This window comes from Prosopis cineraria, unplaced genomic scaffold (genome assembly GCF_029017545.1).
Source record: "Prosopis cineraria cultivar Desert tree isolate PC_DT_omini unplaced genomic scaffold, ASM2901754v1 PC7, whole genome shotgun sequence".
Lineage (NCBI taxonomy): Eukaryota > Viridiplantae > Streptophyta > Magnoliopsida > Fabales > Fabaceae > Prosopis > Prosopis cineraria.
The window spans coordinates 31,160,071-31,180,878 of NW_026555338.1; the positions used below are offsets into that span (position 1 = coordinate 31,160,071).

At 27.2% G+C, this 20,808-nt stretch overlaps 1 protein-coding gene across 2 annotated transcripts; it reads right to left on the minus strand.

The window, feature by feature from the left end:
• Window positions 1–240: 240 nt before the first annotated feature.
• LOC129315331 (ubiquitin-NEDD8-like protein RUB2) lies at window positions 241–2,878 on the minus strand. Of its 2 annotated transcripts, XM_054958963.1 has the most exons (4): window positions 2,589–2,878; window positions 1,397–1,656; window positions 759–818; window positions 241–647 (listed from the first exon to the last, which is right to left on the minus strand). In XM_054958963.1, the coding sequence occupies exons 1-3, from the start codon at window positions 2,679–2,681 to the stop codon at window positions 788–790; spliced, it is 384 nt and encodes a 127-aa protein (XP_054814938.1). In that variant the 5' UTR covers window positions 2,682–2,878; the 3' UTR covers window positions 241–647; window positions 759–787. The 2 variants fall into 2 exon arrangements, with proteins under 2 accessions (XP_054814938.1, XP_054814937.1); XM_054958962.1 differs by lacking the exon at window positions 759–818 and having other exon boundaries at window positions 2,589–2,864.
• Window positions 2,879–20,808: the final 17,930 nt, after the last annotated feature.

Below are 20,808 nucleotides of genomic sequence, written 5' to 3' on the forward strand. Positions count from 1 at the left end.
CCATCAGTCCCCCATTCCTTTCTCACTGGTTAGCAATAACTCCTATAGAAGAGTCCCTAGATATTTATCTTTCAAAAAGTTTCTATATATTAAATTCCTCAACGATCATCATGTTTGACAGGCTTACTATTATTATTATTGGTGGTGGCGGCGGTGGTATTAGAACTCTAGTAAATACCAGATTCACTCTAATAGGGGATAATGTTAGGAAAGAACCAGAACTCCTCTGAGCAAGCATGATGTTGAATCAGATCAAGTTCCTCAACTATTGCTTATGAATTTACAGTTCAACTATCCATCATTCAGAGAACCATGGGGTTTGAAAGCATATAACTTGAGTCAATCTCCCTATAACAACAATTGCAGCAAATTGCTGGAAACAAAGTTATAATATAACAACGCCATGTTCAGAGACAGATAGTGACACAGTTTCCATTCATGGTTTCATGCTTTAGATGTGACTAACAGATTTTACCAAGAAGTGACCGAGTCTGTGCAAACAGAGTGCCCGGTCATTGGATGCTCATTATTATACATAAAGACTACCACCCCTAAGGGCAAGCACCAGGTGAAGCACAGAACCACCTTCAATGTTGTACTCTTTAGCTGTTTTGTCATCTGCCAGCTGCTTCCCGGCATATATGAGCCTGAAATAAGTAGCAATAATAGATTCTGATGTTTAGGGTGGAATAACAAAACCCTTGATATTGTATAAAAGGAAATTGGAAGTCAAATAAGTGAAATTGAACAGGAGTTACTTGTCAGCAAGATTCAAATTTCGCTGTAGCTAATGAAGGGCAAGCAGATTAAATATGACTCTGATAAAACATTAGCATAGTTCAGAAGGTTCACAAACAACAATTCAAGACTCGAGCATACAATACTGCTATTCAGAATTATGTTAGCATATCAAAAGCAGGAAGCAGATAAGAGAGTTGTTATAATTCAAATTATGGCCAAAATAGAGGCATGGATATGGACATGCAGTGGCCAGTGGCATGCCAAATTCCAAATATCTTTAAAGTTAAAATACGTAAATTCAGCACTTCTTAGAGAAAAGGCATAGCAAAGTAAATTATACTATAAAGACAAAGAAAACAAAGTCCTATATCAAAATTTAAGTACAACTTAATTCATCAATGGCCAGCAACAAAAATCCCTGTAAGGGGGAAACTTAAACGAAGACAAGACAATGAAACAACGATATATAAATGCTGTATATCTCTATCTTAAATGCACAAAAATGATAGAGGTAGGATAACATATGATCAGATCAAACACATATAAGTTTCTGCATTTAACAAGTGACCTTACAAGTTTTCATCTAACAGTCAATCATCTGCCAATGAATAGCTTCAGCCCAAACGGTAAATTGAGCAAAAACGAAAGAACAAACCTCTGCTGAACAGGTGGAATTCCCTCTTTCTCTTCAACACGTTCCTTGATCCGGTCAATGGTATCAGTTGGCTCAATGTCAATTTCAATTTCTTTTCCAGTAAGTGTCTTCACTTTAATCATGGTTCCTCCTCTAAGCCTCAGAACCAAATGAAGTGTTGATTCCTTTTGAATGTTATAATCAGCAAGAGTGCGACCATCTTCCAGCTGCTTACCAGCAAAAATCAACCTCTGCTGGTCAGGGGGGATACCTTCCTTGTCCTACAGATATGTGATCCACAAGTCATTAGAAATTAACACCACCAACTTATCAATTGCAATGATATTGTGATTCAAAATTTTACCCTCAACACAAGCACCACAATCTTCATAAATAAGGACAAACACAGATGCGGGCATATGGATTCTGTCAAATTATAGCACCATACAATAAAGAAAAATAAATCTCAGTTCTCCACTACATAACATTGTTACTTAATTTTCAAAGCTTTTCAATCTTCCCGATTATTCCGGGAGGATTAAGATATCAGCAATTTTTAAATTGTTCAAATATGCAAATATCAGTAAACTATAACCTAACGCGCGAACACACATTAAAAATTCCTTCCAACGACGTGTTTACCTGTGCTAGCAGAGAAACTCAATGTCAAACATAGAAAAGTTTCACTTTCTCAGGTCTACGATGATATCACAGTTAAAAAAAAAAAAAAAAAGGCTAGAGTCCGTTACTCCTCTATATTTCAACAGAATTTGATGAAGCATGAATTTGACAGGTACAAAGCATCTTGTGCCACAGGATCACTTTGATCACAGCTTACTTCTCGATACCGGTTTCAGGGACAAGAAGTGCAATATTCAAGTTAAGCTTTACACTTCCAGGGAAACCAACATCGAATTGGTCACACCCCCTTCGTATTGACAACCATACTAACATATCGGATAAGAACTAAAACCAAAATCACCTATTCACAGCAAAATTCTATCTACAAGCAACAACTAGGAACCCGAACAGAAAACTCGGAAGGCAAAACCACTACCGATAAATTGATTGCTGAAAACAACTATGTTTTGACCAGGGAAAAAAGGATGAAAATAACTATGACTCATGCAACTTTACCGACAAAGCCACCTCTTTAGATGAAATCCCAATCAATAAAAACACGGAAAAAGAGGTGAGGAACTGAAAATTGAACCTGAATCTTGGCCTTGACATTGTCGATGGTGTCGCTACTCTCGACCTCGAGAGTGATAGTCTTTCCGGTCAAAGTTTTGACGAAGATCTGCATCTTTCTGGTTGTTATTGATGGAGAGAGTGAGAGAAGAGAGAGACAGGGGAATTGTTGGGCGTGGTTGCCGCCAAGAGGAAGAAGGAGTACTTGAAGGTTGAAAATAATGGGAATCTACGTTTCGACTTTCGATTAGAGGAGGGATTGGATGCACTGTCCTGTCTCCAAATCTACGCAGACGCAGCTCTCATTCTTTCTTTATTCGTATTCCTCTGCTTTTTCACGAGAAGGCCATGTAGTATGTATTTTCCCCCCTTTTGACCAGCGTCCCTCTTTGCAGAGAGAAGTGAAAAATATTATTATTTTGTATTATTTAAGGAAATAAAAATATCATATATATATATCTATATATATCTATATTATAATTTTTTTATCATGAGACTCTTCTTTTAAAATATCAAAGAAAGCTATTTTTTTGAAACAGTATAATTTTTTCTGTTAAAAAAAAAAGAAACTGTATAATTTTTGCAAATAAGTGCATGAGTATACAACTTTCATTAAATTATACACGGTGTATTTTAAATAAAATTGTACAGCATAATGTATTAAAACTTTAAAAATGAAATTTATTTATTTTTTGTTTAACCTGGAGTTCCGGTCTGTTCCTATTATATTTTAATGTTTTACAATAGTGTGCTAGAATGTTAATAGATATTTGAAAAAAAAAATAATTTTGATGTTGTAAAGTGGTTCAATTTGCAGGACCAAATATGTGTTAGTGTGATACTGCTTAAGGATTATTGATTTAAATCATAATTTAATTATAGTTAAAGTGATCATAAATAAAATACGATTTACCAGTTTCACTGGTGGACTCAGATTTCAATAATACATAATACAGAAGAAAGAGGGAAAAAAAATTAATGGAAGGTTGGATGAATTTCTATGGGCCTTTGAGATTTAATTCTAAAACAAACTGGGAAAAAAAACATTGTGCGAAATTTTAATTTATACAAAATAATAAATGAGTATAAATGGAATAACAAAACACTGAGAATTAAAAAAATTAGGACTGTCAGTTTTAAGCCTTCGTAATTTTGACTGCTTTTTGTTTTGTGTTTTTTTTTTAATATTGCACAATTTTTTATTATGACTATATTTGTGTTAAACATTAACTTTAGATTATTTAAAAAAAAAATTGACCTTGATTATATGGAGAATATTACATCGTCAATGACCCTGATTACATTTTACTACATCAATTATATGTAGTTAAGTTGTATCATTCTATTTATAAATTGATCAGATAATTTGTTCAGTAATAAATCATCTCGTACTAGAACCATAATTTATATTATTTAATTAATAATTAATAATTAATTAATATTAATTTTTTTAATTATCAACTATCAAGTATTATTATTTATTTTTAAATTATATTAATTTATAATTCTTGATGTTCAGTGTAAATTTTAATTAAATGTATTTAATTTAGTCTTGTACTAAATAAAACAATATTTTATGATTTTGTTTTTTTTACTAGCATTCATGATTTTAAATTAGGTAAATGAACAAATTGTTCCCCAAGCTTTAGATCCAGTAGCACCATAAACTCTAAGCTTATTTATTATACAAATTGTAATACTCTATTGCTAGCTTAATCCACAACTATACATATTACCATGGTCATTAAAATTAACCAAGGGCAAGAGAAGCAAGACCAAAGATAGCATTTGAAAATTAGATCCCATTTTTTAAAATATATTTTAAGGTTATTTGAGCCCAAATGAAGTAAAATTAGAGTAAAGGATCACATGAAAATATATCACAACCACTACAAGACATCACACATCAATTTGAGGAACACAAGGTGTCAAATACCCTTTTTTTATCCCTCTGTCGTGACTAATTGCACATCAATCATGGCTAACAACATAGAGGGTGTACAACTCTCATTGTGTTATGCACTACAACACACAAATGATCATGATAGCATCACTACTGTTATGACAATACCAAAAGCCTAATTTCTAGAGTGCATCATTTTATCGTCCGACATTATATTAGGGTAGTTAAGGTGTCCATAGGAAACTGTTGATAAACCCTAATTAATAGCTTTGGTTTCATTCCAAAATACTAACACATGAAAAAGTTAGGCACCTAGGACCAAGAGTATTCCTTCTAATTGTTAAAACAATTCTTGAGTATCTAAAACACAACCATAAACCATTAGTCCCATCCAAGCCTTGAATCACCACCAAAAATACCATAGTAAACACATTGCATTCAAACAAAATACAATAACCTCTTAAGCAGCCTCACAACACAATTTGCTAGGGGAGTCAAAAATTCACTTTTGATATGATGCCATCATACACATCACTTTATCATAAAAACCCATATCATTCACAGTCATGTTTTTCAAAATCCAAGCATAACATCAAATATCCTAGCCTTGAGCCAAGCCCTCAATACTTGATACATAAAAGTAGGCTAAAGGTATAAAACCAAACCATGTTCAATCAATATGCATGATAATCTCCTAGTTTGCAACACACACATACAAAGTAATACAAAACACCCTCTACACAAAATAATAAGAGGCATTACAACCAATTGCTCTAATTGTGTGCCACTACCTAATACTTCACTTGTAAAACATTTACCAATGGAGAATGAGATAAATACATCGGTAATCAAGGATCTCCTAACTTCCAACATATATTCACAAAGCATCTAAAGTTGTTTAAGCATGAAGTCACAATTAATGTCACATTGCACCTATTTATTCATGCATGATCATTCATCTCCTTGCATCCTTCTTATTTCTTCTGATTGAGCTCTTTTGGCTACATTATAATAAAACTAAGTCCAATCAACTAAGTCCATGTAACCGAACTAGCTCAAGCTCTCCAATATTTGAAGGGTAAATTGGCCGATAACCACCTCATTCAAACTTACACTATGGACTTCCTTGCTAATTGAATTCCCGCAATGTGTCATATAATTAGCCAGTGCTACATACCTACTCCTGAATGGGTATCTTTGGTTAAGTCACAACTATGCCAAACTCCCATCGGAGTTGGTATCACAGCTAAGCAATATTAGGTGGTACCCATATGTTGTCAATGCCATATGGACTTATGTGCACACTCTCCAATTCTAGGGTGAACTCCAACCCATTTCATGTTACATTAATAACACTGATATGATTGTGTTCATTTCATATTCACATAAAGTTAACCACATGTACACCTATCACAATACCTATAGCATGATTCTTTATTTCATATCACCATTAATAATTCCCAACGTATATAGCATAGTCACATAATTCATACTCGTGCTTTCACATTTTCAAATCATTGATTATCATCACATCATTTATACATACACAAAAGGGCGGGGTCAGAAAATTTTATTAAGGGAGGCCAACATAACAAAGAATATATGTCAATATAAGGAAAGTTAAATCTATATATATCACTTAGATAACATAAATATTTCAACATATATATATATATATATATATTTATTGATTTTACAAATATATAGCCAAAAATAAATATATACATTTGTTTTTTGAGTTTTATTCATCGATTTTTCTTGGCATAAGAATAATTAATTATCATGTCTATAATAAACTTTCAGCAATTTCATTATCAATATAAACTATCATTAAATTAATAAAAATTTCATTTTCCCATAGGCATTGAATAATCTAAATACATCATTGGGTTGTTTAATCTATGAAGCTCTATTACTTTCTTATTAAATTTACTATTTAATTCTTTTAATTGATAATTAGAGTAAATAAATAAATAAATCAACACAATAATCATACTTAAGTGCCACTAATTCTTTACGTCAATAAAATCTATTTATATCATGATAAAAACTATTCATATAATAAATTTTAATAGTTTGGTTATAATAGACAAAATTAATTTTTTTCTATGAGAATATATTTTAACCATAACCTCTTACTTTTGGATAAATAATTTTATAGTGGATATCAAGCCTGTATCATTTAATATATTTTATAATTTTTATTACAATACTTGATAAAGTTTGTTAGTAATAATTCTCATAATTTATGTCATCAAATATAAAATAAAAGCAAAACATATAGCATCAATGCTTTAAGAGCAAGCATAACATTATCTTATTGAAAATAAATAGATCTTATGACAATTATATCTTTAAGCTACTAAAGCAGTTGGACTATTCATAATATATGTGTAAAAAAATACATATAAAATTAAAATAAGAATTACATTTAACTCTTAGAGCTTATATAATGCGTTAACTTAGGGGGCCAAAAACATATAACTCCCACATTTTATTTAAAAAAATTAAAAGTTATTTCCTACACACACAAACAAGTTGAGTTGTTAATCTACAGTTAATGTTTCTTGATACATTAATAATAAATCATAGGCATTAATCCATAACTACCCATAACCTCTCAAAATCCATTTCGTTAGTTAACTTAGATTTTCACTAGCCTTATTAGCTTCATTAGACTCCTTAAAGTCTACCTAAACTCATCATTAAGTCCTTTTAACCTCAAGTTAGAATTTTTCAAATCTAGGGTTAGCTTTAAAATCACAACCTAACATAATAACCCCATCAAGAACATAATAATTGGTTCAGAGACGTGAAAAACATCCTTTTAGTCACAATGAACCCATTAGGTTCAATCATATCACTATAGAGCTTATAGTCATCACCCATAGCCCAATACCTAGGTGGAAATTTGTGTAGAATGAGATGAAGAAAGTTAGAGAAACATACCCAAGTGATTAGGGCTCCAAACAGGCTTTAAGACTCTAGGAAAATAATGCCTTGGTAGAGCCAAATCCTTCTCATGTTGCCCTTCTATTATTTCTCCCTATTTCTTTTGATTTCGCAATCTGTCTCTCAACAGATTTTAATTCCTGAAAGGCCATCTATCAAGGCACATGCACCATTCACTGCAGCGGATGACATAGTGAGGCCCTCATTGTGTCTCCTCCTAGACCCAAAACCTCCCAATAACAAAACCAGCCCAAGATGTTTAATAGTCTAATTAGGTTCATTGATGATCCTTAATCACTTGTTAAACCAATAAATTCATTATTTTTACCATTTCTCCTCAATTAAGTTAATTAATTCCTAATTAAATTTTTAAGGTGTTACAAATTTTCTCAACTTTTAAAAACGGTGCAACCTAGCCCCTACTATTAACAAATGCTAACTTTAACTGTTAGCTAACGATAAAATGATATCAAAAATTACTTAAAATGACCAAAATAATCATTTTATGTTATTTTTTGTGTCATTTCTATCATTTTTGAGTCTTTTATTATAATTTTTTTGTCTTTTTCTATCACTTTCTGGTCAAGCTAATAATAAAAGTTAACATTTTGTTAATAGTAGAGGCCAAGTTGCACCGTTTTTTAAAACTTGAGGAAAGAATTTACACAATAAATAAGTTCAAGATCCATGGTATTACTAAACTTAAGGTTCAAAAGCAATTTATTCATCTATTCTTTTATATTTGTCTCTTCAAATCTTTGCTAGCATGTGATGATATACTTGGCAATTGACACACGATTGAAGAATATTCTAATTCAATAAATAAATAAATTATTGTGCACTGCTTCTATTTTTTATATCGTTTTAAACATTGGTTATTGTTTAATTAACATAAAAAATTTTCTCCTCTTATGAAAACTAAAACCTACAAAAATCCCTCCAGCCTTGGTCTCAAATTCTCGTTGAAATTGAACTAATCAAGTAAACTCGTGCTATATTCTTTTAAGAAAACATAATTATCAATTTTATAATTTTCCCGTATTTTATCATTAATCCTTGTACTTTGTTTTCATCTTTCTAAGTTCCTATAATTTTTCTTATCTGCAATTTTAGTTTCTCTATTTTTAAATATACTTAGGAAATGACAATGTGGTACTAATGGTGTTAAATTATCTGTTAAGAAATTATTGTATTAAATCATATGCTGAATATCAAAATAAGAAATAAAAAACAGAGCCAAATACAAAATGAACATAAATCAAGACAATCATTTACTTAATAAGCTCACTAGTATTTGGGCCTCTGGGCCACTGATTACCTGCCAGGCTTACCTTTCAAGATGGGCCCAGTGACCAGGAACAGTTCTTCTTCGGCACCAAATATTGATTCTTCGTTAATATGGGACCAATTATTTATTTTATTTTATTTTTGATAAATCGAAAATAATATGTGATCAATGAATTATTAACATATATTCTGGCACTATACTTAATGAAAATCCAATCCCACTGCAAGACGGATTAGGCCATCTTATGGCAAATTTGAGCAGTGCCAAATCTTTTAGTGTTTAATTAAACCCAATTTTCGTTTGTTTTTAAGGTCAAAGTTTCATTTAAAGAATTGCAAGTCCATCATTTAGCGTTTAATTAAACCTATTGATAGGGTGAAATTTTAAACCTGTGCTCTAGCCTTCGTGGGCTACATTGAGGGCTAATGCCTAGTGGTAAAACACAAACGTTTCACGAAAATTCGCTCATGAAAATGGAGGGATCAAGATATTTATGCATGCTTCACTTTGGTTTTTAGCTTCATTCTTATAAGGGGATTATTATTATTATTATTATAGCTAGTATCATCGCCAAGTTTAACAATGATTATTTAATCACATGTGTGAGACTTGTTAACTCTTTGTGAATTTTCACGATCTAGTTCGCCAAAATTTCATGTATGCAAAATATTGATATACTCACTCCGTTATATAGTATGAAGCATTTCTTTGAGTATTGTGTTAACAAATATAAATATTTTGAGTTTTTCCAAATATAATTAATAATTTTTTAAAAAAATACCCTCAATTAGGGATATAATTAATAATATTTGTTAATTGAGACATCCCATCAAAAACAATAAACATAAAAAAAGTATATAATTTTAAAAAAAATTAACTAATACATTAAGAGTGTAATTAGATTAAAAATATCCCATGATATCAATGGAATGAGTAATTATCTGATGCTTTTTAAATTTTATTTATAAGTTACTTTTAATATATTTTAATGAAATCAAGAAAAATTTTAAAACTTATTAATTTATTTAAAAATTTAATAATTTCTCAACTTTATTTCTATTAAATATATATATATACACACATATTAATAATATATTTTTTCTCTCAAATATTCAACAAAAAAATTGTTATAAAAATTTAATGAAATAATCTATAAATAACCTCTTTCTACTCTATAAATGAAATTTGAAAAGCATTGTTTAGTTGTGGGTTGAATTTGAGTATTGTGAGAGTTTTTTTTTTAAATAGTCTCATATAAAAAAAATTAAATACTACAAGATCTATTAATAATTGACATTAGATTATTTGTAATATAATATATTATAAATTACCTAATGTCAGTTATTAACAGATTTCACAATAATTAATTTTTTTATGTAAAACTTTAATATAATTTTTCCTTTTTTTTTTAACTTGACTTCTTTTTTTTTTTTTTTTGGTTTTTTGCCAACAGACATGACTTATCTGTTATTTATTAGATTCAAATATTATTAAATGAGGAGTCTTCAAAGTGTTTGGTCCATCTTGAACGCCTCACCCTCGCCTCTCACGGCATCTAAATGTCCGTTTGGAATGTCTATAATCGATTTTATTCAAAAAAATCGATTATTTAATTTATTAGCCACACATTTAAAAAGTAAAAAATCGATTCTAACCCTTAAAATCGATTTTTTTTCAAAAGCTAATATTCTAAGCTTTTCCAGAAACGCTGATAAAAAAAACTGGAGAAATTACATAAAAAGGTCCCAAAAAAATTATTAAAAAAGACAAACTTTTTTTTTTTAAAAATTAAATTCCCTTCTCTTCTCTTTTTTTTTTCTTAGTAAAATTCAAATTTTAAATCTTTAAAAAAGTTGTTAACATATATTAAGTTAAAATCAATTTAAAAAAATAATATCCAAACAAATTACGTTATAACATAATCAATTATGATTAAAATCTACCACTTAATCAATTATTTTCATAATCTATTATACCCACTGAAATCCAAACGGACCCTCTAAGAATGAAAGGTACGTCCACCAATTATTGTTCATATCCGCTGCCTTAATGGAAACATTAAATTTTAATAAATCCATTCAATTCCATTATTTAATTTTCACCCAATTTGCAAGTCATGCATTAACTTCCTCACTTCAATGTCACCCGACCCTCCCTATTAAAATCCCCTGTGCTATTCTTACATTTTTTTTCTAAACACTTCCGATTCCACCGTACTACTCCAATATTTAATATTAAAAAAATAACAACTTTCACGCTTACTAAAAATGTTAATGATAATTTTGAAATTGTTAAAAAAAAAATACTCCTCTGTGTCAAATTATAAGAAACTTTTAAAAAAAATTCTGAATTTAAACTATAAAACATTTTAATAAAAATAAAGTTTTATTAATAATAATTTTTTAATATTATCATTCTCATTATATTATCTTTATTTAATGTTCCTTCATATATAGAGTATAAATAAAAAATAATTTTAAAATTTTATATTTTTATCTTAATAAGAAAAGATTATAAAATGTATTAATGAGCTTTATATGTGTGTGATTTTGTATAAAAGTATTTTATAATTTGAAATGTAGGAGTATAGTATAACTTTTCAATTTCACTCTTTTTTGTAATTAATAAAGATTATAATTGTTGTCTAAGAATTCAAACAATAATAAATAAATAAGGAATAAAATTAAAAAATAATTATTTAGTTTTGTCTTATACTTTATCTATCTCAAAATATTAGACACTTTTAAAAAAAAATTATTATTTTAAAATATAAGGCATTTGATAAAAATAAAATTTTATTAATGATATTTTTTCAATATCACTCTTCATATATATTCTCTCTTAATTTTCATGAATAGAGATATTTAATGAATAATATTTAAAAATTATTTTTATTTAAAAAAGTAAAGTTGTTGTAAAGTATATTTAATGAGTTTTATTGATACTTGTGATTTTATATAAAAATATTTTATAAATTAAGACGGATAAATAATTAAAAACTAAAGAAAATTAAATTTTGCCTTATGTTAAGATCAAAAGGAGTAATTATTAATATTAATTAATGCTAATAGTATTGATCATCATTCAATTCCACAGTACTTCTCTAATACTATTTATAAATCACTTTCAATATATTTTATCAATATAAGAAAACATATTAAAACTGATTAACCCATTCTAAAATTTAAATAAGTTTTCAACTTTGCCCTTATTAAATATATATATTTTAATAACATATTTTTCTTTCTCAACATTTAACAAAGGTAAAAGAAAAAAATTATAATGAAAATTTAATAGCATGATTTATAAATAAGAATAAAAAAATTCTCCTCTTCCTGCCTTAAAAATAGGATAAGAGGGAGTATAGTATCAATACGCATATACTAGCACAATTAAAGAAGGGCAAATGTGGTAATTATACAGCATTTTAACATATTTATTTTTCCTTTATTTTGTATGTAAAAGCGTTAAAATACTATGCTAGTAATATAATAAAACAAGAGGGGTATTCTACTTGCATGTTAAACATAAGAATTGCTTTGGAAAAATTACATATAAATTTCGATTAAAAAAAAATTTATTTATAAATAAGTTTCATAAAAGTTATAAATTATACCTAAGTTTTTTGAAATTTGAGTATACTTTAAAATTATGATGTAAAATAATACTTTTTTATATAATGTGTGAGATTTAGTTACAAAAAAATTGAGGTCATAATTATAAATTACTGATGAAATAATTGTAAACAATTAGTGTTAAATCTTATGAGTAACACATGATTGTTTTACATATTAGATATGTAAAATTATAATTGTAAAATATTAAAGCGATGGTTATAAATTATTAAGAAGTAGTTATAAACAATTAGTGTTAAACTTTGTCAGTAACGCATAATCGATTTAATTATTAACATATGAAATTATAGTTGTAAAATATTAAAATGGTAGTTATGATTAATTACTAATGAGATAGTTGTATATAATTAGTATTAAACTTGTAAGGCATGTTTAATTTAACTACTGAATATATAAAGTTATACTAGTAAAAAGTTGATATGACAATTATAAATTATAAACGAAATTTTGACAAAAAAAATTAATGATAAAATAGTTATAAATTATTTAATTGATGTAACATATTTCTAATAGGGGGGTTGTTGTTTTTGCATCTCAATTTTAAATTACACTCACATCTTAAGGAACTTAGCTATGGTTTCTAAATTTTACGAAACTTATTATAAATAAGTTTATTTCACAAGACTTATATGTAATTTTTTCAATGCACGAATTTCTTCATATTAAAGACAATCTTGTAATTTGTTAGAAATACAATTTTACATTAATGTGGGCACACTTCCTAGTATGAATTCAAATATTGATTTACCATGCTGTACGGAGCTAATTTCTTCCATTAGATTTAACTGAATTGGTAACATGTTATAATGTCCTCCATAATATTAAACACTGGGGGTCTTCTTATCTTGAAGTATATTAAAAATTACTCCCTTTAATTTCTATTTTAAGGCACTTCTAAATACTTCATCAATAATGAGATGTAGTCAGGCACGTAGACAAAAAAATTTTGTTTGAGGAGCCAAAATGATTAAAGCATATATGATAATGGAAAGAAAATTAAAGTTATATATATTACTAACATAACATAAATATTTCAACTTATATATTTATATTCAATTTACCACACACATATATATAATAAAATAAATGTATATCTTTAATTTTTAAGTTTTTCTTTTCTCATTAATTTTCATGGCAGAAGAATAATAATTAGGGCTGATGATAGAAATTTAAAAATTTCCTTCTCAATATAAAATATAATTAAATTGGTGAATATTTCCTCTTCTTCATAAGCATTAAATGATTTAAATTCATCATTATGATTTAAAATTTTGTTCAATATTAAAAACTATACTACTTGCTTATTGAATTTATTATTAATTCTTTTAATCGACATGTCTTCGTTCAATAATTTAAATTTTATTACAGTGTTTATAAAGTTTGTTAATAATAATTTCATAATTTATTCATCAAATATAAAATGAAGCAAAATTAAATGATATCAATGTTTTGAGCGTAATTGTAATATCTTGTTGAAAATATGTAAATTATATGATAACAATATCTTCAAAGATACTCTAATAGTTGGACTATACATGCGTAGACGACTATTATAAATTAAAATAAAAATTTCATATAGTATCTCAAGGCTTTTATGATGTGTCAACTTAAGAGTCAAAATATATAACTCTTACATTTATTAAAAAAATTAAAAAGTTAGGAAGCCGTAGCCCCTATTGGTCCCCCCTATCTCAACCCTTGGATGTAGTTAAGTTATAACTTTATTTGAAAATAAAATAAGCTTTTAATTCTATCCTTATTTAAATGATTTTTTAAAAAATTTGCATTACATTTTCTTCCATAATTAATGAAATTAAATAGGGATAATATTAAAAAAATATAATTAATATTCTACCAAATGTCATACTATATATTAAGGATAAAAAATCCATCGAGAAATATTATATAATAAGGAGGGGAGGGAATATAATTCAAGTCCTCCATGAAATCATTGTAGGACCTAACTTCTGATAAACTTGGTCGACAAAAAAATGAGTCCTTCAAAAATCTTCATTGCCATTGAAAAGTATTTCATACTTGACCATGAAGGCAAGTTGAATTTGTTCAGGAATATAAATGCACTTATTGTTCTTGGCCAAACATTAATGATTTTTGCAATACTAAATTGAACAGTAATAGTAGTACAATTTAAAATATCAATGCAGAAATTGATGACTGAGAATTAAACAAAGTACTTATTACATATTTAATATTTATTTTTGTTTACAAGTCTTACGCATTAATTATAAAGTCAATGCTCTGCCACGGGCGTTGCGGCGTCTATGCTTTGAATTATGATTATTATTATTATTTTTATCCACGCCTTCCTCAGTTAGCATCCTCCTTTCATATATATTAAGATCCTCCTTGTGCATCATGAAAATAAAAATAAATTCATTTATTTCACAGGAAAATACTGGCCATAAATGATTATTTTTAAACATATGTGCATACTTATAGATTAAGAAAAAATAGCATAATTTTTTTAAAAAGTAATGATATTTTATTAAAATAGTAATACGTCCGTGATTTGTTTGATTTATAATAATAATAATAATAATAATAATAATAATATAGCAAAACAAACACTTCTTATTTATCAGAAGGGTAGAATGTGAAAAAAAAGTTAACTGTTCTTAAACAAAAAAACTAAAGTGATACTTATTTTAGGATGGAGTATTTTTTTAAGAAAAATAAAATTTCACTTTTTTATATATTATAGAGTATACAAAATTTTAAAAATATCAAGGATAGAATTATAAATAAAAATTATTTAAATTCCCATGCATCCTTTTTTAAAAAATAAAAAATTCCCATGTATCTGTGCCGGAAAAAAAATTTGGCCAAACGAGACCATTTTATTAATCAAACAAAAAACAATTACAATAAACGCGAGTGAAAATAAACGTAGGGGACACAAGCCAAATTCATCTGCTATAATTCTTCTTAAGTAAACACAAGCTCCTTTGCTAGTAAAACCGCAAAATATTTCAGCAAAATATATAATATTTTAAGATTATTCTAACTGATTCAATAATTAAAAGACTTAAAATGCATAATAAAAAAATTGAATGTTTTTTCCTTACAATAAAATTAAAATGTATCATGTTTTGTTAACGAGTAATTTTTTACTCTTGGCTGATGTTCATTGAATTTTAATGCAAGTCATCAAGGGTGTGCATTTGATGATTCTGTAACATTTGACCACTTGAAATTTGTGAGAGATGTAAGTAACCACCTCCCATCACACTGTATTCTACTCCCTCCCTTTTTATTTGCAGAGGAAAAATTATATCACATATTTAAAATAATAATTAATTATATTAATTGTGTTTGAAAATAAAAAAATTAAATTACAACACTTTTTATTTATTGTGTAATCAATCATTCATTAATTATTTTTTTAATGTAAATGAGAAAATTATTAGGAACAATTTAAGAAATTTATAATAAATGCTTATTAAGAAATATAATTTGCTCATGTGAAAAAATAAATTTAAAAGTGACAGTTTCCCTTATAAATAAACACATATAGTTGTTATCAACAAAAAATTTATATAAAGTCACACACTTTTTACAATAGGTCACAAGGCCGGATCAAACTTCACAGGTCAAAAAATATTACAACAAATAATTATGAAACTATCATAAAATCTTCATCTTAATAGTAGGAAATCTTCATCTTAATAGTAGGATTTATTATGAAGTGAGTTGACTCTATCGTGATTAACTAACTTAAGACTAAGTACTCGCCCAAAAAAAAACCTAATTATAGGACCCTCTTGAGTCTTACTCAAGATTCCCTCGATAATTGAGCTCTATTTGACAAAAATTAAGCATTATTAGATTGTGATTTAATAGTGTTGAAGCATTGTTATATTGTGAATATTATATATTATATAAATGAATGCCCAACCTTTTAATATTTAAATTTTTCATCTCCTTTGGCCTTCAATGAATGATTTAAAGTAGTTTCTCAATGTTAATATCTTATAACCATCAAAGGTTATATAATATGCCATTATATATTCTTTATTCATCTACAACATTAAGTTTATGCTTTACTTGTTGGAGACTCATAGGCATATATAAAATATTAGGCACCCAAGTGATTAAAAAATACTCTCTTGTTTTCTCTTCCGGATCTTCTTGTTTTGCTATTCTCTTTTCTTGCTATCTTTTCTCCTTATTTTTATAGCAGGTTACAATTTCTTTTAAATAAATAAAGATCCTTACCTCAAATCTATTAGATCACCTTAAGTACTTCCTCTATTCATTATTTCATAAAACTAATAAGCTCATGATAAATTTCATTGAAAGAGCATTAAATGTCATTCTCCCTTATATTAATTGTGCCATTATTATTGATAAATATGAAAAATTGTTATGATTTTATCTAATTTTAATTAAATAATAAATTTATTAATATTTATGAGTTAATTAACACGCCTTATACATAAGAATTGAAAGAATAACTCCAGGAGGATAATTGGCTAAAAACATTGGGGTGTAATTAAGAGTTATACCTCAAATGGAAAGAAAAGAACACCTAATTATAGGATCCTCTTAATCAAGACTCCCTCAATAATGGAGCCTGAATTGAGAAAAATTAACCGCTAGGATGTTTAACTTTGATTAAACAGAAGGTGTCGTTCTTATATATATATCAATATATAATATATTTCCTTCCTTACTTTATTTGTTTTTTTTTTGAAAAATGATCAATTTAAATTTCAATAGTCATTATTAAGGTATTTATATAAGATATTTAATGAGCATATAATTAAAAAGATGTATCATCTTCTTGAAAAGATGAATAATTCAACTAACTTTTTAAGAACTATGAAATACTCCCCCATCCTAGTTTATAATACATTTTTTGAAAAAAATTAATGCATCTTAATAAGATCATTTAATACACGTTACATTCTTGATTTTTTAAATTATAATATAAATTTGTAAAAATATATTTCATTTAATATAACTTTGTTTATGGAACATTGAATAGAGAAAAACAAATATAATCAGTAACAGAGAGTAATATTAGAATAAGTATAATTAATGATATTTTATTTCAGCCCGAATATCTTATAAATTAGATGGATGGAATAGTTACTAATAAATACAACAGAGGAGCCGTTTGAATTGAAGCTCAGGTTAACTAAACTCAAGTGAGAAGCAGACAACAATTCTACAAACATAGGGGCAGTGTACAGTGACATATAGAGAAGAATAGGGCCAGCAATAATAAAATGGGGCAATTAATGAGGGGGCCGAAGGCTTTGAACTTGACCAGACGTTAATGGGCCAATTCTTTTGTTAAAAAAAAAATGGGCAAAAGTGATTTCTAGATTTGGTACTCTCTCTGTTAAGCTGGATTTGACTTTTGACCTATATCCATATTTCCTCATTCCCCTTCATTTTTATCATTTTTTAACACAATAATATTTTATTTTTTTCCCTAATAAATCAATGCCATTTCAGTTTTTTGTTATATATTTTATATAAATTAAATTTCTAAAATTCATGTGAACGTATTAAACAATTTTGAAAAATCCACTTCTAATTATAGTCAACAATGCTCAAATATGACTTAATAGTATAAGATCTTATATAGTTATCTAAAAAATACCGTGCGCATAATATATTTCATAATAGTTATAGCTTATAAATTGTATAATGTTGATAAAAAAAATAATAGTATTTTAAGCTATAAATAATATAACTCATCAATTTTTCAAGTTTCTCTGATTTTTTAACACATTATATGAGTTTTGAATTTGACTCTTTTTTTGATCTATGACTACTCATGAACGACAACAATTTATGCTCTGTGTGGTCTTATATATATATATAAGTATAAATAATACTCCATTCATTTTAAATTATAAAATATTTTTTAGATAAAATTTTATATATCAATAAATTTTATTAAATATACTTAACAACTTTATTTTTTTAAAATAAAAATATAAAATTTTCAAAATATCTATCATTTAATATATTGAAAAGAGAAGTGATGAAAATTAATTATAAAGAGAGAAAAGTTAATATTAAAATTAGAGTATTTAATGAAATATTAATATACTCAATGTATCTTATATTTTGGGATAAATTTTTTTTAAAAGTACCTTATAATTCAAGATGGAATGAGTATTTTACAAGGTTTAAATAAAGCTACGTCATTTCTCTTATGATTGAGATTAAACTTTTTTTCACTAAAATGCCTCCATTAGTAACGATGATGGTTATCAACTACTTACACTTAAAATTGCGTAAAAAAATTGATAGGTTTTACTTAGAATTGAGATAGAGATGGTATGATGGAGATGTACTCTCTCTTATTCTTAGAAAGTCAAGTTCCACTAAAATAAAGAGAAATCTTTAAATTTAATAATTGGAAAATTTAAATTTTATTTTCATTAACGCGCCTGCTTTAATGATATATTATTACTTCACGCTAAGATTTAATGAAAATAAAGAGATAAACTTGTAATTTAAAAAAATCAACTACAGGCGATGGTGCGTGTCAAAATTGGATTCCATTTCTACCACCCAGAGAATTAAATGAGCGTTTGGTTTATGATACGAGTGTGACGTCATCCTTTTTCCGCTACGTCCAATGCTTCATTAATGAGCTTGTTCCCATTCAAATTTGCTTCTTAATCCCATTGCCCCCAAATTCAAATATATTTTAATGAATGTGATAATTATATGCCCAAATATCGAAAGCAGCTAGTGCGTGCGAGTTGAAATTTAAATTACACAATCAAAGCATCCATTTGTCCCATTTTTCCATGCATTTATTGCCTTCCTCTGTGCCACCCTCTCCACTCAATGAATTAATTACTCATTAATTCCCCTAATCATCAACCCCTCTAGTCTTTCACTTTTTCACCCCCTCTGTTACTGTTGCTCCAATAGAGCAATGTATCAGGTTATGCAAAAACTTGCTCAGTAATGCTTGGTCATATTTTCTATTTTGTCATCAACAAATGCTCACTGCCTAGCACTCTCCCCCCATTCTTTAATATTTACTTCATTCAATTTTTATTATAAAACATTTTTAATTATTTTATACATATTAAAAAAATTAATTTATTTTTTAATATCATAAAAAAGTAAGAGGTATTTTTATTTTTATTTTTGGTTTTAAATAATAATAAAATTAAATTAAATGCCTTCACACTAATTAATAAGGGGTAAAATAAAAAAGTCATTTAACTATTACAATGTATCCTATATTTTTAATTAAAATTACTTTTAAATACTCCATCTGATTATATTTATAGGGCAGAGAGAAAACTTTTTAATCCTATTTATAAGTCACGTCATTAAATTGCATAATAAATTTTTTCTTTTATCCTCCATTGAATGTTGGAGAGAAAAATTAGAGTTAAAGAAAACATTAAACTTCATTAACTCTGGTTAGAAATTCCATAAATTTTTAACTTTACTCTTATTAAAATATCACAATTTAAAAATAGCATTTCCAACATTTAAGATGGACAAAAGAGTAAAGATAGATATTATAATTATTGAGGCGACTTTTAAATAAGATCAAAATAAATATTCTCTCTTTATAGCATGAATAGGACTAGTGAAGTAAGGTTTTACCCAATTTTTTTAATAACCTTAAGTAATTATTGAGGTCCTTTATTATAGTTAAGGGGGTGCATATAAAATAGTTGAGCAATAAAAATATAAAATAAAGAAAAATGGATAGTTAAATGAATAATCATGAAAGGTATATATGACATTTTTAACAAAATTTCATATATTAATAAAAAAAATTTATAGTTGAAAGCACATAAAACTATTGTAATTTTTATTTTATTTCTAACAATGTCATAATTAACACTGTGGTGGTGAGTAAAGTATTCAATTAACATTTCTTCTCCTTTTCAACAACAAGAGTAAAATTATTCAAAATTATCATAATTCCTTGTATTAAAAAACAAAACAAACTTTTAAAAAACAGAATATATATACTGGGAGAGGGAGTATTTTTGAGAATAATACATCAATCAATAGTTCATTACAGTTTGTAACATTGCTTATATCTAGTAACAAAGGCCTGTCCTATTTTGTTGCCTGTGTGGTAATGGAAGGGGTAAATAGTATGTCTAAGTCACCTTTTTTTTTTTCATAATCTATGTCTAAATCACCTTTAATTATTTCAAATAGTTAAGTTATTAGCTTTTTTATAAATAAAATATTTTTCATTTCACAAAACAAAATATTTTTCAAATTTGCCACTATCTAAAACAGGAATTGGAAAATAATTAAGTCCTTCTTATAATTGGATGCACTTTAAAATTTGAAGAGGGACAACCTTCAAGCAAAACATAGTTAGTCCTCTCTCCCTCTCTCTCACACACGCAGGAACTTAATTAATAATCCATCTGATAATAATATATAAATAGGAAAGAGTAATAGTATTTTCAAATTGCAAAATCTCCTA